The sequence below is a fragment of the Palaemon carinicauda genome, chromosome 24 (assembly GCF_036898095.1).
Source record: "Palaemon carinicauda isolate YSFRI2023 chromosome 24, ASM3689809v2, whole genome shotgun sequence".
NCBI lineage: Eukaryota > Metazoa > Arthropoda > Malacostraca > Decapoda > Palaemonidae > Palaemon > Palaemon carinicauda.
Window position 1 is genome coordinate 77,232,665 of NC_090748.1, and position 19,484 is coordinate 77,252,148.

The following is a 19,484-nucleotide window of genomic DNA, read 5'->3' on the forward strand; positions in this document are numbered from 1 at the left end:
CTGAAAACGAACAAGTATGAACCGAGTATGTGTGAGGCATTAGGTTTAGAAGATAAGCAATTGGTGTTAGTAGAGTATGGAAGGAAAAAGAAGTCTGAGAATTTTACTGGGGATAAAAGGCGGGAAAATATTGTAGTTGTAGGTGGGAATCAGAATAAGCAGGACAAGGGTGTAAATGTACAGGTGAGTATGGAAGATAAATGTATTAATACAGATGAAACTTGGATGAGTATGAATGATACTTATAGTGTGTGTGGTTTTTCGTTAGATGAGGCAAGAGAACGTATGACGGACACGAGAATGAAAGATAGGAGAATGATAAGCAGTATGAATGATTCTTTTGTTAAAGTAGAAAATGGTTTAGATGTAATGGATGAATTGTTGACAGAAATTAGTGGGATTTTCGGGCCAGATGAAACTGAGGTAGATGAAATAGTGAATGATATCTTAGACGAGCAGAGCATAGACGGGACTCGTAACAGTACGTTGAATGAAAACGACATGGAAGAAGTGAATGAGAGAGTGCAGGTATATGAAGGCCCAGTTACTCGAAGCCGAGGCCCTGTTCCTGATTGCGACTGGGTAATGAGAAAATAGGTAAGTGTTGTGTGAGGATTTGGCAAAGTAAGGGGGGAGGAATGTGGAGGATTAATTTTATTTTAATTTATTTTTTTTGTTTGCCAAATCAAGAGAGAGAGAGAGAGAGAGAGAGAGAGTGTGAGTGTGTTTATTTAAGTTTTGTCAGGGAGAGAGAGAGAGAGAGAGAGAGAGAGAGAGAGAGAGAGAGAGAGAGAGAGAGAGAGAGAGAGAGAGAGAGAGAGAGAGAGAGAAATTGTTTACAGTATTGGCTTTAGCTTTGTCATTAGAGAGAGAGAGAGAGAGAGAGAGAGAGAGAGAGAGAGAGAGAGAGAGAGAGAGAGAGAGTGTGTGTGTGTGAGCGAGTGTTTATTTACTTAAGTTTGTCAAACCGCAAGAAAGAAAGAAAGAGTGTTTATTTGCTTTAGTTTCGTCAGAGAGAGAGAGAGAGAATTTCATTTGCTTCGTTTTGTTAGATCGCGCGTGCGCAAGAGAGTATGTGTGTATGTGCGTTTGTGTGTGCGTGTTTTGTGTGTCCGCGGTGCGCGCTGAGGAAAGGGTAATTAGCGAATGATTGTTTGAAGTTGGAAAGATTGTTGGTATAATTGAGGTTGTTTGTTTACCTTTTTAGCTAGGATAGGGTGGTGATGAATGTCTTGGGCGAAAGCATTGGATATCGAACGATTGTAGGAGTCGGCTGTGTATTTTTCTTTGCTCTTCGAAGCCGGCTGTGAAGTTTTTTTTTTATATTCTGAGTAAGTACTGTTTTTATTATTTTTGTTAGGTGCGTTCATGAGTGATAGAAAGTTTATTGTTTATCTTTGATTATGGTGCGATAGTTAAGTTAGTTAGGAGTGTTCATAAGTGTTTTTTTATTTTGGCAGGCCGCGATTCCTCCTTTGGAGAGACCGAATTTAGAAAGTGGATTTGTTATTGATGACCTGGCCTGTACTTAATATTGTTTGGACTGCTCATTTGACTGCACAACCGTTGATGACCTGGCCTGTTATTTGAGATTCCGATTGATGATGATGATGATGATGATTATAATGATGAGGATGACCACGTTTAATGTTATTGGACAGTCGAATTGACTGTTGTTATTGTTGGCAATTGGTTACAAAGACTGGTGCCAGTGTGTAGAGTCGGTGGACGATGGTGGCCACACACAAATATTAATTTAAGAAGTTCTCGTATGTTTTAGTATTAAGTTTGATTATTTTTGCTGGGTTATATATGACGACTGGTGTTTTAGTGTTGTGATTTTTTTCAGTGTTTAAGTATTTTTCGGTACTGTGTGTGAAGTAAGTGTTTTCAGTACTGTATGTGGACTGACGGTGTTGGGTATATTTTAAGGCTATTGTTTTCCCGATTATTGGAGAATTCTCGGTACCCTTACGCACCGATATCTATTTATCCAGCAAATTTTGTCTGTTGAATTTAATGTGTGATTTTGTTTTCGGTTGCGGTAAATATAGTTTTAAGGTTATGTTTTGTTTGTTTTTCCCTTCGTGCAATAGTCCAGTTTGAAGTAGAGTCAGGGGAAAGTTTGTATTGTGGGATATTGAGAAAGTAAGAGTGATTAAGGGTGTGGGGGGTTTGTTTTTGTTGACATCCCGCCACAATTGGGACAGCCCAGACCGTATTCCCTCATCGGAAGATAACTCTCCTATTAAGCAATCTCTTTTATCGTCTAGTTTTGTGGCCCCGGAGGCCTATTCTAAAAGTCACGATCCCATTTTGCTTTCTGGTTGTTCCAGACGTGACGTTGATTTTGAGAGTCCCGTTCATAGCGATGACGTTCATGAACAAATGTTACCGACGTCACAATCTATTTCGAGTGCGGTTGACCCGAAGTTAAGTGTTTTGCAAGATATGCAGTTAAAGCTTTCTTCTTTAATGAAAGCTTACGATCCTGTTCCTGTGCGAAAGTATCCTTTGCTTGCTGTACGTCACGGTTCTGGCAAACGTGATTCAGGTCTTCAACCTTCTAAACGAGATTTGTCTCGTCGCTCTGACGTTATCCCTAGTATCAGCTTTGTTGTTAAACGAGATGCAGAGCATAAATCTCGACATAACGTTAATTGGCAGTCAGTTCAGTCAAGTCGTTATTTTGATCAGCAGTCAATGCAGTCCCACAGAGACTTTGAACGTCAGCCACCGCAGTCGCAATGTGACGTTGAGATGCAGTCGCCGCGGACACGACGTGACGTTGAGCGGCGGACACCGCAGACACGACGTGACGTCGAACGTCAGTCACCGCAGTCACGATATGACATCGAACAGCAGTCACCGCTGTTTCTACGTGACGAACATCAGTCACTTCAGTCCCGACGTGTAGTAGAACAACATTCTGTGCAGTCACGTGACGTCGACCCTCCAACTTTAACTTCTCATTTACAAGTTGATGTAGCCTGTCAGGCTTTACCTTCACGTCATTCTGAATATAAGTCTCCTTCTCGCAAGACTTTAGCTTTATCAGATGATGTGCCCTCTGAAGAAGAAGTTGATGATCCCCTTTCCTCTAATGTACCTTTGGGATTCATTCAGAAGAGGAGGAACTTAGGGTTGTCCAACAATCCCTTGACTTTAAAAAGATTATGAACATCTTTAGGGAAATTTTTCCTACTCATTTTGTTACGGCTGCTCCGCGTTCGCCGCCGTCTGAATTTACTCTAGGCATGACTTCTTTGACTCCTTCGTTTACGAAGTTAGTTCTCTCTCGCTCTTCCAAGAGAGCCATGCGCTTACTGGGAGACTGGTTGGAAACCAGGAGAAGTTTAGGAAAGTTTTCCTTTGCTTTTCCTCCTTCTAAATTGGCCTCTCGCTCGAGCGTCTGGTATGACACAGGAGAAGTTCTCGGCTTGGGAGTACCTGCCTCTGCCCAGGGAGACTTCTCAAGCCTAGTAGACTCTCCTCGTCGTCTAGCCATGAGACGCTCGAAGATTTTCTGGTCATCTTCAGAACTGGATCATCATCTCCTGAAAGGAGTTTTTCGTGCGTTCAAAGTGTTTAATTTTTTGGATTGGCCCTGGGAGCCTTAAGTAAGAGGGTCTCTCCATCGGACAATGATATTGTTGTACAAATAATGTCATGCATGGACAAGGCCATAAGGGATGGCTCCAACGAACTGGTAGCTACGTTCACTGCAGGAGTACTTAAGAAAAGAGAAACTTTGTGTTCTTTCCTTTCTTTAGGGGTCACCCCTTGTCAGAAGTCAGAGCTTCTTTTTGCGCCTTTGTCTAGTACTTTGTTCCCACAACATCTTATTAAAGATATTGCGTCGTCTCTTGCACTGAAGGACGCACGATTTAGTGGCCAAGACAGCATGCAAGGTTTTACCTTCTTATGCCAACAAACCCAAGTTTGATATGCCAGCTACAAGATTTATTCCTCCCTTTCGTGGCAGAGCCCCCAGCAGGGGAACCTCTCGTCCGGATAACAAACGAGGTAAGAGAAGGGGATCCAGATCCTCCCGTGGCAGAGTCTGACTGCCCACGGCTTCAGACAGCGGTAGGTGCTAGACTGATGAACTTCTGGCAGGCCTGGGAGAGAAGGGGAGCAGATCGAGAGTCAGTTCTGTTACTAAAGGAGGGTTACAAAATCCCTTTTGTACGGAGATCTCCTCTAGTAAATTTTCCGATAGACCTCAATCCCAGGTATCGAGAGGAGACAGAGACGGGCTTTGCGACATCAAGTGTCTCTTTTGTTAGAAAAGGGGGCGTTGGTGAAAGTCTCGGACCTTCAATCCCCAGGCTTTTACAACCGTCTCTTCCTGGTTCCGAAGAACACAGGAGGTTGGAGGCCAGTGCTAGATGTAAGTGCTCTCAATGTGTTTATTGTAAAGACAAAATTCACGATGGAGACTACCAAATCTGTTTTAGCAGTGGTAAGGGAAGGCAACTGGATGGTCTCTCTCGACCTTCAGGATGCATACTTCCACATCCCGATTCACCCAAACTTTCAACAATGTCTGAGGTTTGTGTACGGGAAAGTAGTGTATCATTTCCGAGCACTGTGCTTCGGCCTCAGCCCTGCTCCTCTTGTTTTTACAAGGCTCATGTGAAATGTAGCAAGTTTTCTACATTTGTCAGGGATCAGAGCCTCCCTTTATTTGGACGACTGGTTACTCAGGGCGTCGTCATTAAATCGCTGTCTGGAGGACACAAGAATGGAGCAAGCTCTGCTAAAAGTCCGTCACTTGCAAGAGGAAAGCAGTTGCTCTGTGAGAGTTTGGATGAGCCTCGTGGGAACTCTTTCATCGCTGGAACAGTTTATCTCTCTGGGGAGACAACCTTCGCCCTCTCCAGTTTCACCTAAACCACCTTTGGAACAAGGAGAAGGGCTTAGAGACGATTTCTATTCCGATCTCCAACTCAGTCAAGACATGTCTGACTTGGTGGGACAGCAACATCAGACTTCGAGAAGGTCTTTCTCTTGCAATCAAGAACCCAAACCCTGTGTTGTATTCAGACGCATCGGATTTAGGTTGGGGAGCGACACTGGACAATCTGGAATGCTCGGGTCTGTGGTCCACAGATCAGAAGAAACTCCATATAAACTGCAAAGAACTTCTGGCAGTCCATCTAGCTTTAAAGAGTTTCGAGTCTGGTTCAGAACAAAGTGGTAGAGGTGAATGCAGACAATACCACGGCCTTGGCGTACATCTCAAAACAAGGAGGGACTCGCTCCCACTCCCTTTTCGTCACCGCAAGGGACCTCCTCATTTGGTCAAAGGCAAGAAACATCTCTCTTTTGACGAGATTCGTGCAAGGAGAAATGAATGTCTTAGCGGACTGCCTCAGCAGAAGAGGACAAGTCATCTCCACGGAGTGGACATTACACAAGAATGTGTGCGAGAAGGTATGGATGACATGGGGTCAACCCACCATAAATCTGTTTGCGACGTCACTGACAAAGAGGCTCCCGACTTACTGCTCTCCAGTTCCAGATCCAGAGGCAGCCCACATAGACGCTTTCCTGCTGGACTGGTCTCACCTAGACATCTATGCCTTCCCACCGTTCAAGATCCTAAACAAGGTGCTTCAGAAGTTCGCCTCTCACTAAGGGACCAGGTTGACGTTGGTTGCTCCCCTCTGGCCGTCGAGAGAATGGTTCACAGAGGTACCTCTATGGCTGGTGGACATCCCAAGAAGTTTACCGTTACGGATGGATTTCCTGCGTCAACCTCATGTAAAAAGATTTCATCAGTCTCCCCGCGCTTCGTCTAACTGCCTTCAGACTATCGAAAGACTCTCTAGAGCTCGAGGTTTTCGAAGGAGGCAGCTAGAGCGATCGCGAGGGGTAGAAGATCCTCTACCATCAGGATCTACCAATCTAAATGGGAGGTATATAGAGACTGGTGCAAGTCCTCCTCTATTTCCTCTTCCAATACCACTGTAGCACAGATTGCAGACTTTCTACTTTATCTTGGAAATGATCGCACTCTTTCTGCCTCAACGATTAAAGGCTACAGAAGCATGTTAGCTTCACTTTTTAGACATAGAAATTTGGATCTGTCTAATAATAAAGATCTTCAAGACCTTCTCAAGTCTTTCGAGACTTCCAAGGAGTGTCAGATTACTACTCCTGCTTGGAATTTGGACGTGGTCCTTAAGTTCCTTATGTCTGATAGGTTTGAGCCGTTGAATTCAACCTCACCCAAAGATCTTACACTCAAAACTCTCTTTCTAGTGAGCTTGGCTACCGCAAAGAGAGTTAGTGAAGTACATGCTTTCAGCAAAAATATCGGCTTCTGCTCTAATAAAGCAGTATGCTCGCTTCAGCTTGGTTTTTTAGCCAAAAATGAACGAACATCTCGTCCATGGCTTAAATCATTTGAACTTCCCAGTCTATTTGAAATTGTTGGGAATGAAATTGAAAGAGTCCTGTGCCCCGTTAGAGCTCTTAAATTTTATTTAAATAGAACCAAATCGCTGCGAGGTAATTCAGAGGCTTTATGGTATTCAGTTAAAAAGCCCTCCTTACCGATGTCGAAGAATGCGTTGTCTTATTTTATTAGACTTTTAATGAGAGGCTCACTCATTTAAGTGAGAATGATCTAAAATTGCTTAAAGTTAAATCTCATAAAGTTAGAGAAGTAGCAACTTCAGTAGCGTTCAAACATAATAGATCCCTTAGAAGCATTATGGACGCAACCTTTTGGAGGAGTAGATCTGTGTTTGCTTCACATTATTTAAAAAATGTCCTGACTCTTTATGAAGACTGCTACACGTTAGGACCATTCGTAGCAGCGAGTGCAGTAGTGGGTGAAGGTTCTACCACTACATTCCCTTAATCCCAATATCCTTTTTCTTCTCTTGAAACTTTTAATTTTTTTGGGTTGTATGTGGAGACTAGGAAGTCTTCCGCAATCTTTTGATTTGGCGGGTGGTCAAACTTGTTTCTTGAGAGCGCCCAGATCAAGGGTATTGATGAGGTCCTGTTATAGAGGTGTTCACCCTAAATATAACAGCTCCTAGAAGTCTTTCAGCACCCTGAGTGGAACGCTGGGCTTCGTAAGGATAGCGGACTAATGAGGCAGAGTATCATCAGAGTCAGCTTCCTTATCAGGTACCTATACCTAAGTTTGTTTTTTGGATAATTGTCAAAAACTCTTGAGCTTATATTCCTTTAATGTTTAATACTGGTCTCTACCCTCCACCATGGGTGTGAATCACCTACATATATATCCACCGGCTAAGTTAAATATTTAAAAATGATATTTTCAATTTAAAATAAATTTTTGAATATACTTACCCGGTGGATATATATAATTAAAGGCCCCACCTTCCTTCCCGAACGGAGATAGGGGGGACCGCAAAATTCTTGGTCGGATAGGGAGGAGATCCCAGATACTCCTAAGAAAGTAGTTCGAGATAAGTACTGTTAGGAAAAATATAAATTACTTAAAATTTGTGATATTTTTAATTTATATATGAAAACCTACTTAATGATTTTATATATACATATATATATATATATATATATGTTTGTAGGTTTCTTTTCAGGTGGTATGTGGGTAACAGTGTAGTACGGCAGGTTCTCAAGTATGGAGAACCTTCCTTTCTGACCTTCCTTGGTCATCGGTCTTCCCGTTGGCGAATGACCTTCCGTGAACTGGCCGCCACTGCAGGAGAATCGTCAACGTTGGGATACTCCTCCATTTTGGCTGTTAGCGCTACCTTCCCCCCTTTGTGTCTTAGAAGAATCTGCCAGGGGAAGGGAGTGCGGCCGCTCACTTCTGGGCAGCCAGCAGTATACTCCGGGGGGGTAATACCTTTCCCGTTCACGGGTTAGGTTGTGATCCGAATGGTTTCCTTCATTGGTAACGCTCGATGCAGACCTTCAACTTGAACAAGGCTTGTTGATGGGAAGCAAAGAACGCAGCCTGGAGATTTGCCTCCAGGGGTTGGATTTCTTTCCCTTCCTAGGGAGAGTTTTCCTCCCCAGATGTTGGGCTATGTTTCTCTTCTCGTTCTTGATCTCCTCCCGAGTATGTGTCGCCTCACGAGGGTAACATTTCTCCGTCTCGTCAGGTTCTGCTCGTAATGTTCATCATTGACTTTCAATGCAAGAATTGCCCTCCGTTCCTTCAGCTCGTAGATCGCCTAACCATTGCGTACGGCTGTTGACTAGTTCAACCTCTCGTAAATCGCGTGCTACGCGAGAATCTCTTTCAGTTCGATAATCGCCTGTCATTCATCCTCTTTTGTTTAGCCTGCTACGCGATAATCGCTCGCAGTTCAACAGGTGCCTCTCTTCCATCTCCCTCTTGGGAATTGCCTGCTACGCGTGAACCACTTGCAGTGTGACAATTGCCTGCTGTTTCAGCTGTTCAGAATCGCGTTCTTGTCAGCGTCAAGAACTTCGATCTTCTACCCGACAGCGTTCTCACGTGTCTCGTAACCGAAACGCTTCAATCACCATCAAGGCATAAAACGCCTAACGGTGCTTGAATCGTTGGTCTACCTCCTTGCCAGTGATTCATAGCTCATCAATGCTTAAACGCTCATCACTCAACAAGCTAGCGTTTCAGTCTAACGCGTCGCGCTCCTTCCAAACACAATTGCCCTTCAGGGCGTGAATCGCTCAGTCTCACAACAGTCACCTGCTCGACAGTCTCTCTAGCATCCTGCAGAGCGTGAGTCACCGATGCTTCCATCAGCTTGTGAATCGTCTGACCATGGTCGACGATCGACATTTTGTTTACCACCTAAGAGTTCTGTTACACGTGAATCCCTGATGCTTCTTTCAGCTCGTAGATTGCCTGACCATCGTCAATGATCAACAACTCGTGTACCTCCTAAGTGTTCGTTTACACGTAAACCCCTTATGCGTTTGACTTCTCACCGAGCTTCTGCTACGCAAGAGTCGCCTGCTCTTCCACCACCTCGGAAATCCCCGGCTCGTCAGCGATCGCCTGGTTGTCAGCGATCGTCTTGCCGACAGCGTTCACCCGAGCAACGACACGTTTAGCTTGAACCTTCACTGTCTTGGGAATTGCTCATCCGTCACTTAACGAACCAGCGTTCGGCCGTAACTCTGAGCATTCCCAAACCATCCCGTAACTCTCATGCAGAGGTAACGATCTATCCCGCGTCATCAACGCAGGGACACACTCCCTCTTATCGATCATCAAGTCATCGGTCTTCACGTTGGCAATCACCATCGCATCTTGAGCAGGAGGTTTCCTGACGCTCTCCGTGTCACTGGCTGTCACATCCTCATGCAAAGAGGATCACCAACTGTAGCCACATAAGGCGGTGGTTGTGGCCGCTAGGAAGGTAGGTTGGTTAACTATCGTTCATTGTCGTACCAGGAAGGCTTTGGAGACCTTCTTTTTCTCTGGCACCCGCACCATTGACTTTCTGGCCCACCAGGTAGTGACCTTGTGGGCTAACACCATTCTCAAACGTCCAGCGATTCGTGAATCGCCGCCTCAAGAGTTGACAATTCACCTCCCTGCCTCTCGCTCGGCAGTAGCGATTGGCCCCACTTTTTTCGTGGTATTGCTCGTTGACTCTTGTTAGCGTCAGCGTCTCACGTCAACCCTTTGTAGGTTGTCGGATGTTGTTGTTTCAGAGCGCCCATCTGCTGCCCGGCCAGCTACTCCTGCAACTGCGTCTTCTTCTCCATCTTCTGCCGCCGAGGTCTGCACTCCTTCCCGTTATGAACAAACATCCTTGGGGGGGGGGAGAAGTCCAAGGCACGTCTCCGAGTGTTTCCCTTAACAGTAAAAGGTCTTACTTAGAGACTCCTCTTCGTAGGCGTGCTGTTGATCAGCCTGCTGATCCCCAGCTCGTACATCGTCGGTCGGCGACAAGAGTCCTTTCACCTCTTCACCTCCTCAGTCTTCTTCTTCGAAGAAACTGTTCATCCTGTCTCCTCTGGTTACTGACCTTCGCCTCCATCTCTGATCTCGTCTCAACATTCTCTCTCTCACGTGGCATTTGCCCGATGGGATGGTGTGGCTGAGAATTTGCACCAGCAGGTCCTTAACGCTGAGATCGCTAGGCTCCGAAACTCCTCCATGGAGGGGTTCTTCCTCTTCGAGCCAAGGGACGTTGAGCAGGCTGAGGGGAGGTGGGGGAAGTCCAACATGGATCCCCTCCTTCTTAGGGCCCTTACAGCTCGGCCCTACAGACCTCTATCCCTTTCAAGGACCAGCCATAAGAATCTTCAACTATTAAAACGGCAGCGGTTTCGAAAACGAAGGTCTCTTAAAAAGCCCTTTCTTGTTAAGGAAGGGGAAGGCAACAAGTCCAATTGTGGAAGAAAACATTAGAGAGATGGTGGTAAAAACTGTTAACGCTAGAAGAGGTCATCTCCCTGCTGTCCACCAGTAGGGGGATGCCTACAAAGCTACTGGACCAGGTGGATGCTGCAATAGGCCTAACCTTGGACGATCTCTGTTATTTGTTCAGGGTATCGCATCCCATTCCTTTCATCTCTCCCTCCACTGACCAAGAATACATTGCTTGTGAGCTCCTTTGCGATGGAATCGGCAAAGGGCCAGCCCCCCTCGGTCCGAAGTCTAGACCTGGTCGGAGAAGGGTCCTATCCAGGAGGCCCTTGATGGTTCCCCGGGCTTCTTTAATTGACTCATTCTTATTGAAAAGGCACGTGGAGGCTGGAGACCAGTCACTGATCTCTCAGCTCTGTACAAGTTTGTCAAACAGACTTTGTTCTGTATGGAGACGGCAGACACGATCAGTCTAGTGATAAGACCGTAGTACATCAATTGTACACTGTATCTAAATAATGCATCTTCCAGATCCCAATCCATCCGTCTTCAAGGAAGTATCTAAGTTTCAACATCAACAATAAAACATATCAGTTCAAGGTGCTGTGTTTCGGCCTTTCCACAACACCTCAGGTCTTCACAAGAGTGTTTGGCGTGTGTCATCTTGGGCTCACGTTTGGCATCTGTCTCCTTTGTTACCTGGACGACTGGCTAATCCTAACAGACTTTGTGACAACCCTTTTTCAGCACCGAGACAAACTTCTGAGACTTTGCCAAGATCTGGGGATCATGGTAATCTCGAAAAGTCTTCCCTGCTTTCCACCTGGGCACGGTATTAGACACCAAACATCGTAAAGCCTTCCCATTAGACAGGATAACAAGGCTGAGGAAAGTCACAAGGCTTTTCCTCAAATGAGAAGATCTCCTAGCCCCGAAGGGGCTATTTCTCCTCTGACATCTATTATCTTTGGCCCGTCTAGTTCCCATTAGTCGCCTCAGGATTCGATTTCTTCAGTGGAGTCTGAAGTCCAATTGGAATCAGGCTTTCCATAGCCATTTATACATACTTGCCCACCAACCCTGTCCCCCTTGAAGTCCTACCTCCGAGCAAAGTTAGCTCAATCACAGGTGTGTGAGTGGGAGGGGTAGCAAACTACACCCTCTATCCCGCGCTAACAAGAGGGATGGGTAGTTAACCCTCGAATTTTAATGGCTCGCCCTTTCAGTTTCGCCGAAAGTAATAACCCCTATAAATAGCTAAGGTTTGTGTCGATAGGAAAAATACAAATGACCTCCGAATTTGTCTTATTACTTCCAAATTTCATGTTACTTATAATTTTTTTTTTTTTAATTTCATTGTACCTATGTCGAGGTAGAGATCTGTATTTATGTAGAATATGTAAATGCATAGTTTTTAATGTAGGAGAGTTTCCTTTGGCTGTGGGAGGATATATAGTAATCTTTGTACATTAGTGGTTTATTCTTGGTAACCTTTACTTTTTTTTTTTACAATGTGGTTCATTTAATTGACTGGATAAGTAAAACTGTGAATCAGTGGATTAACTGTTCAGCAATGCAAAGTGGAGTTGGGAACCATATATTAATTACTTTGTTTTTCTTTCTAGATGATGAGCCAGCACCTGTACATATCCAAATTGAAACTCAAAATATTATTGAAGAGGAGGAGGAGGAAGAAGAGGAGGAGGAGGAGGAAGAGGAGGAGGAAGAAGATGATGGAAGAGGTCGTGACAGATTTAAAAGTGAGAGATGTAAAACATCTCTTGTAACCACAACAGTTAAGCGTGTCATTCCTGATTCTCTTGGTAAGTTCTGAGGAGTTAATCATCCTATGTTTTTCATTTTAAAAGTTAACATCATTATAAACATTGCTTTTACTTCCTTATTACATCCCTTTTCCCTCACTCACAAAAAGTGGTTTTCTACATCGATAGAGAATTTTATGATTGTATGTGTGAATTACATATCATGAACTAGATAGTGGGTATAATTTTGATTTGTTACTCCGTAATTGTAGAATTAATGTTAAATGCTTTCCACTTTACTTATCTTTTAAAATCCAGTCAAATTTGCTCACATAAATTTTGCCTTCACTGCTTATAATCTATGGAACTTCACTGTATCTCAGTTATCACTAGTCATCCAGTAAGACATATAAGTTCTTTGATATTCTACAGTAGAAATTGCCATTGGTTATTTCAGTGTCCCTATTACTGTTGCAATTCTAACTACAGTAAATGTCCTTCTAACTCAATACAGAAAGTCCTTAACTTGGAAATTTAATAGGTCTGAAGAAGCTGTTGGTTGCTATGCAAATACAAATCTTCCACTACTTACAGGGGTATTACTTTCGGCGTAGCTGAAAGAAGAGCCAAAGTAATTTAAGTGAGGAATAACTACCCCATGCCCTAGTTAGCTTGTGGGAGTGGGGTAGACTTGCTACCCCGCTCACTCACAGCTCTTGGCTGAGTAACCACTTTACTTTCTGGCAAAGACTTGCCATTTGATTGTTTAGAGAGTTAATTCGTTTTTTCTTATTTGTTTTATATCTATGCCCCCTGTGGCCGCGGGGGCATAAAAAACAATTGGAATAACGTATCCCTGCGTGTCGTAAGAGGCGACTAAAAGGGATGAGACTGGGAACCCCCTCTCCTGTATTATAATCCCGTGAGACATCAAAGACGTGGAGCTGGGGGGAGAGTGACTGCTCCCCACACTCTAGGTTTGGGGTGTGTAATGTGCGTGGATGTAGTACAATAGAGAGTAAATGATGTGAGATTGGAAATACGTTAGGAATAGAAGGATGGATATCTTGGTTTTGTGTGAGACAAAGATAAAAGGGAAAGGTGAAGTGATGTTTGGTGAAATGTCTGGTAGTGTCTGGGATTGAAAAGGGAGGAGCAAGAGAAGGCGTGGCTTTATTGCTGAGTGAATGGATGACAGTTAAAGTAGTGGAAGGGAAGGAGATATCATCTAGGTTAATGTGGGTAAGGGTTAGGTTGGGTAGGGAATGTTGGACTTTTGTCAGTGCGTATGGGCCAGGTTGTGAGAAAAGTGAAGAAGAGCGGAATGAGTTCTGGAATGAATTAACTAGGTGTGTAGGACTGGGTAGAAGGAATTATGTAGTTTTCATGGGTGACTTAAATGCTAGAGTGGGTCCTGGAGAGGTAAAAGGTGTCATTGGGAAGTATGGCGTACCAGGTGAAAATGAGAGTGGTGAGAAACTGGTAGATATGTGTTGAGCAAGAGATGGTGATAGGTTTAGCTTTTTCAAAAAGAAAGATAAAAACAAATATACATGGGTAAGAGTGGCAAGTGGCAAATGAAAGAGTGGTAGGAAGGGCATTAATGGAGTATTTGTTGATAACTAAAAGAATATTTGGAAGATTGAAAGACGTGCACGTGTTTAGGGGTATGGCTAATGGTATGTCTAATTAATTTTTGGTGAAAGGAAAATTAGTTGTAGCAAAAGAGTGGGGGAATAGAGTAGGTGGATGTAAAAGGGAGCTAGTGAGGGTTGAAGAGCTAATAAAACTGGGGTTAAAAAATAAATATCAAGAAAGGTTGAAAATGGCATATGACGAAGTGAAACTAAGAGAAACAGGTAATTTATAGGAGTAGTGGAAGTTAGTAAAAGAATTTGTTGGGATTGCAAGTGATGTGTGTGGCAAGAAGTTTTTTAGAGACAGCATGAGGAAGGGCAATGAATGGTGGAATGAAGGAGGGAAGGTAAAAGTGGAAGAGAAAAAGAGGGCTTTTGAAGAATGGCTGCTGAGTAATAGTGTAGAGAAGTATTAAAGATATAGAGTGAAAAATGTGGAAGTAAAGCGCAAGGTAAGTGAAGCGAAGAGGACAGCTGACCTGAGGTGGGGTCAGGGATTGGGTCATTCATATGAAGAGAATAAATAGAAGTTTTGGAAGGAAGTGAAGAGATTAAGGAAGGCTGGTCCAAGAATTGAAGAGACAGTGAAAGATGGAAATGGAAGTTGTTAAAAGGAGAGGAGGCAAGGAAAAGGTGGGCGAAATACCTTGAAAGTTTACTGAATGTTGAGGATAATAGGGAGGCAGATATAATTGCTGTTGCAGGTGTTGAGGTGCCGGTGATGGGAGATGAGAATGAGAGAGAGATTACAAAAGAGGAAGTGAGGAGAGCACTAGATGAAACAAGAGTAGGAAAAGCATCTGGTATGGATGGTGTGAAAGCTGAGATGTTGAAGGAAGGGGTGTAACTGTACTTTAATGGTTGGTGAGATTGTTTAATGTGTGTTTTATGTTGTCAATGGCACCAGTAGATTGGGTTTGTGCGTGTATTGTACCACTATATAAGGGTAAGTGAAATGTGCGTGAGTGTTGTAATTAAAGGGTATTATTTTGTTGAGTGTAGTTGGAAAAGTGTATGGTAGAATACTGGTTAATAGGATTAAGTATAAAACAGAGAATGCAATCTTAGAATTACAGGGTGGTTTTAGAAGAGGTAGGTGTTGTTTGAATCAAATTTTGACAGTTAGGCAGATATGCGAGAAATATTTAGCCAAAGGTAAGGAGGTGCATGTTGCGTTTATGTATCTGGAGAAAGCGTATGATAGAGTTGATAGGGAAGCACTGTGGAATGTGATGAGGTTATATGGAGTTGGTGGAAGGTTGTTGCAATCAGTGAAAAGTTTCTAAAAAGGTAGTAAAGCATGTGTTTAGGATAGGATATGAAGTGAGCGATTGGTTTCCGGTGAGAGTGGGGCTGAGACATGGATGTGTGATGTCGCCGTGGTTGTTTAACTTGTATGTTGATGGAGTGGTGAGAGAGGTGAATGCTCGAGTGCTTGGACGATGATTGAAACTGGTAGACGAGAATGACCATCAATAGGTAAATCAGTTGTTGTTTGCGGATGATACTGTACTGATTGCAGACGCGGAAGAGAAGCTTGGCCGATTAGTGACAGAATTTGGAAGGGTTTGTGAGAGGAGGAAGTTGAGAATTAATGTGGGTAAGACTAAGGTTATGAGAAGTACGTGAAGGGAAGGTGGTGCGAGGTTGAATGTCATGTTGAGTGTAGAGTTACTTGTGGAGTTTACGTACTTGGGGTCTGTGGTTGCAGCAAATAGTGGCGTGGAAGCAGATGTACGTCAGAGAGTGAATGAAGGATGCAAAGTGTTGGGGTCAGTTAAAGGAGTAGTAAAAAATAGAGGGTTGGGCATGATTGTAAAGAGAGTTCTGTATGAGAAATTATTGTACCAACTGTAATGTATGGATCGGAGTTGTGGGGATTGAAAGTGACTGAGAGACAGAAATTGAATGTGTTTGAGATGAAGTTTCTAAGGAGTATGTCTGGTGTATCTCGAGTAGATAGGGTTAGGAACGAAGTAGTGAGGGTGAGAATGGGTGTAAGAAACAAGTTAAGCAGCTAGAGTGGATACGAATGTGTTGAGGTGGTTTGGCCATGTTGAGAGAATGGAAAATGGCTGTCTGCTAAAGGTGGTGATGAATGTAAGAGTTGATAGGAGAAGTACAAGAGGAAGGCCAAGGTTTGGGTAGGTGGATGGAGTGAAGAAAGCTCTGGGTGATAGGAGTATAGATGTGAGAGAGGCAAGAGAGCGTGCTAGAAATAGGAATGAATGGTTAGCGATTGTAACAGTTCTGGTAGGCCCTGCTGCTTCCTCCGGTGCCTGGTGTGACCGTGGAGATAGCAGCAGTAGGGGATTCAGCGTTATGAAGCTTCATATGTGGTGGATAATGGGGGAAGGTGGGTGTGGCACCCTAGGATTACCAGCCGATCTCGGTTGAGTCCCTTGTTAGGCTGGGAGAGACGTAGGGAGGAGAAGTCCCCCCCCCCCCTTTTTTTTTTCATTTGTTTGATATCGGCTATCCCCCAAAATTGGGGAAGTGGCTCGGTATATGTATGCATGTATGATATATATATATATATATATATATATATATATATATATATATATATATATATATATATATATATATATATATATATATATATATATATATATATATATACAGTGGAACCTCTATATACAAACGTATCTACATCCGAATTTGCCAACATCCGAAGTAAAATTCGAGCAAATTTTTTACTCTACACCCGAATTTTATTTCGACACACGAAGTAAGCAATTTTCGTCGTACCGGTTGTATCCAAATTTTTCGACACGCCAAGTACAATTCGAACACGTTCCTACTCTACACCCGAATTTTTTTTCGACACCCAAAGTAAACAATACCCGTACGCATAGTTGGTACTCATAGCGCCCGATGTGTTTTTTATTTCCGCTGATAGAAGGCAGCACTTCGACCTCGGAGGGACCCTCAATTAGCGTGGCTTGGGTCAGTCCTCTGTTCTCGTCGGCTTTTTGCGGTTGTGCCCTGTGCGTTCTGCTATTATTTTACTGTTTTAATCGTGAATTTTTACGTTCACCCTTTTACGGTATTTTACGTAAATCATGGGTACTAAAAGGCTTAGTTTCGCAAGTGGTAGTTGTAGTGGTGAGAAAAGGAATAAGGAAATGCTTTCTTTAGAAGTTAAGCAAGGAATTATTGAAAAGCATGAGCGTGGCATCCGTGTGAGTGAACTTGCAATAGGTTCGGCGCAAATAAAAGAGGTGTTAGGAAAATATCAAGAGGTGGTCGACTTCATCGACAAATACCATCCAAAGAAATTGCAGGTTTGTTGTGTAGTTGCGCAGTTTGATGATGTTTCCCTAACTTATTTTCGAAACATTCTGAAAAGTTGTAGCAAGTAACTTTCTATCGATAGCTTCTTTAAAAAAAACTACAAAGCAAACTCGTGATGAAGAGGAAGGAAGTGGTTCAAAGAAACTGGCAAAGTGTGAAGAGAAAAAAAGTCAATCAATTTGAAGTGGAGAGAGTGAAAGTGATTAAAATTAATCATCAAAAAGAATAAAAGAAAATGTAAAAAAAAAATATAAAATATAAAAATAAAAAAATAAATAAGCTAATTTGTGTTAAAGTTCACTTAGTGTAAGTTAGAATAAGTTACGGTAGTGTACGTTTATTGTAGTTAACCTCTCTACCTCCTCACCGCCCGTCCGTCTCCTCTCTGCGTAGCAAGACCAACAACACCTGCGCTGGAGTTTCTAAGGTAAGGTGACGCTAAAAACCCTTTTCTTATTTATCACTTTTTGATAATTATTCTTTTTTACATGTCTATTATCTAATTTAGTGTGCATTATTCTCATGGATAATTATGTGTAGTAATTTATTAAGGAGTTATCATAGATCTTTGGGCTCAACCACGGATTAATCCTATTTCAATGTATTCTTATGGGAAAATTCGTTTCGACATCCGAACATTTTCTACATCCGAAGTCGGTTGTGGAACGGATTAAATTCGTATGTAGAGGTACCACTGTATATATATACATATATATATATATATATATATATATATATATATATATATATATATATATATATATATATATATATACATATATATATATATATATAACGGATTTTGAGCGAAGCGAAAAATCTATTTTTGGGTAAGATGGCCATGTCGTCCTGATGGAAGTTCCTTAAAGGCAGCTTCCTAGGGTATATTACAACTACGGCGATATTCCCAGAGAATTTACCTTAAGGTACCCAGAATTCTAACTCCTGGAGCGAGTATCACTAAAAAAGACCTTAGTGATATCGTAAATATCAGCGGACGTATTCTTGACACGCCTCATAGCAATCTATACCCCGAATAGAGTTAACACTTCGTAGGGGTCAAATGGCAAGAAAACGAAAACGATAAGAAAGGGGGGAGCCGTTCGTAAGGCATCTCTCCTCCCCGTTTCGTAAGCGTGCCCTGCGCCGCTCGCGGCGCCATCTGTATTCCTTGTAGCGATACACGAGGTGCCACAGATACTGTATGTAGGGAGGGGTCCTACAGCCCTTTTCTCTTTTTTTTTTTTTTGAAAGGAACAGGGCGGGTCCATCAGGACGACATGGCCATCTTACCCAAAAATAGATTTTTCGCGATTCTCAATACGTGCCGTACTCCTCAGGAATGTTTCTTTGTCAACTCGACTGAAAGACCTAAGATGTTACCGTTATACATCTTTTCACTAATCATAAGCCATGAAAGCGCTTCCTGCCCCCTACAGGGAGGAGTCTTACTAGACTCTAGAAACGAACGAAGAGTACATATACCTATGTATGAATCACTCGCAAGCCAGTACAATATAGTGGTCTCACTCTATATGAAGTAAAGCATAGTCCTTACGGAACTACAGCATCCAAGGGAAAAACCCCGACCAGCACCCTGGTCGAAGTAGAAATAGACAAAAAGGTTATATCTGCGTAGGATTAAACTTGCTGCCGCCACCGTCCTCAGAGAGGGGTGGAGCCCTTTATGCTAAGGAAAGTATAAACCAGTGCAACAAGCTTGCATTAAGGAATAGGCTATTATAGATATCCCCGATTGATATACATAGGCTAAATGCTCAATAATTAAAATGAAATCAATATAGGTGAAGGAGACGCAAGGTTCCCGAGAACAAGTTTATTGAATAACAATAAATAGACATGGTTACCACAAATATATACATATGATAGGTGGATGACCAACAATTTACACAAGTACCGTAGTGCATGGATGTATGGTTATCTGAAAGTAAACAATCAGGTCACTTGTCACACACCAAGGTATCAAAGTTAAACGTCCATGTTACTATCCACTGACATTAGCGTCAGAAACGCTCGGCACACCTGTCTGTACTTGTGCTACAATCACCATAACGCTGGAACAGTCACTGTGGGCTCCCAGAGCCTTCACTACTAGTTATAGCAACGCATATAACTATACACTCACCCAAGAATCAAAGTCCCAAATAAATCCACTGTTCCTCGCAGAGTTAAACAGCAGGGTTAACGACGCAACCAACTGCTACCACAGACCTCTTTAGCTGCTCCACTTGCTTAGCATAGTGGCGAAAGAATACCCTGGAAGACTTCCAGCCAGTGTATGAACGAAGGTGTTCAAAATCCATAAAGTTAAAGAAGTTTAAGGATGAAGCAACTTTCCTCGGATCATGACCTGCGGGTGAACTGTCAGGATCTGCTCTGCGAATAAAATATGTAATTTTCGCCCTAAGTTGATTTAAAGATAAATTTGAGCCCGATGTTTCTCCT

The 19,484-nt window shown here is 42.9% G+C and overlaps 1 protein-coding gene across 1 annotated transcript in view; it reads left to right on the top strand.

Moving 5' to 3' along the window:
- The window catches only part of LOC137618160 (RNA-binding protein 33-like), a 329,225-nt gene that overhangs the window by 58,746 nt on the left and 250,995 nt on the right, over positions 1 to 19,484 (top strand). Inside the window, exon 4 of the mRNA XM_068348206.1 lies at positions 11,947 to 12,144. Coding sequence (XP_068204307.1) covers positions 11,947 to 12,144 — 198 coding nt within the window. The remainder of the gene's footprint in view (positions 1 to 11,946; positions 12,145 to 19,484) is intronic.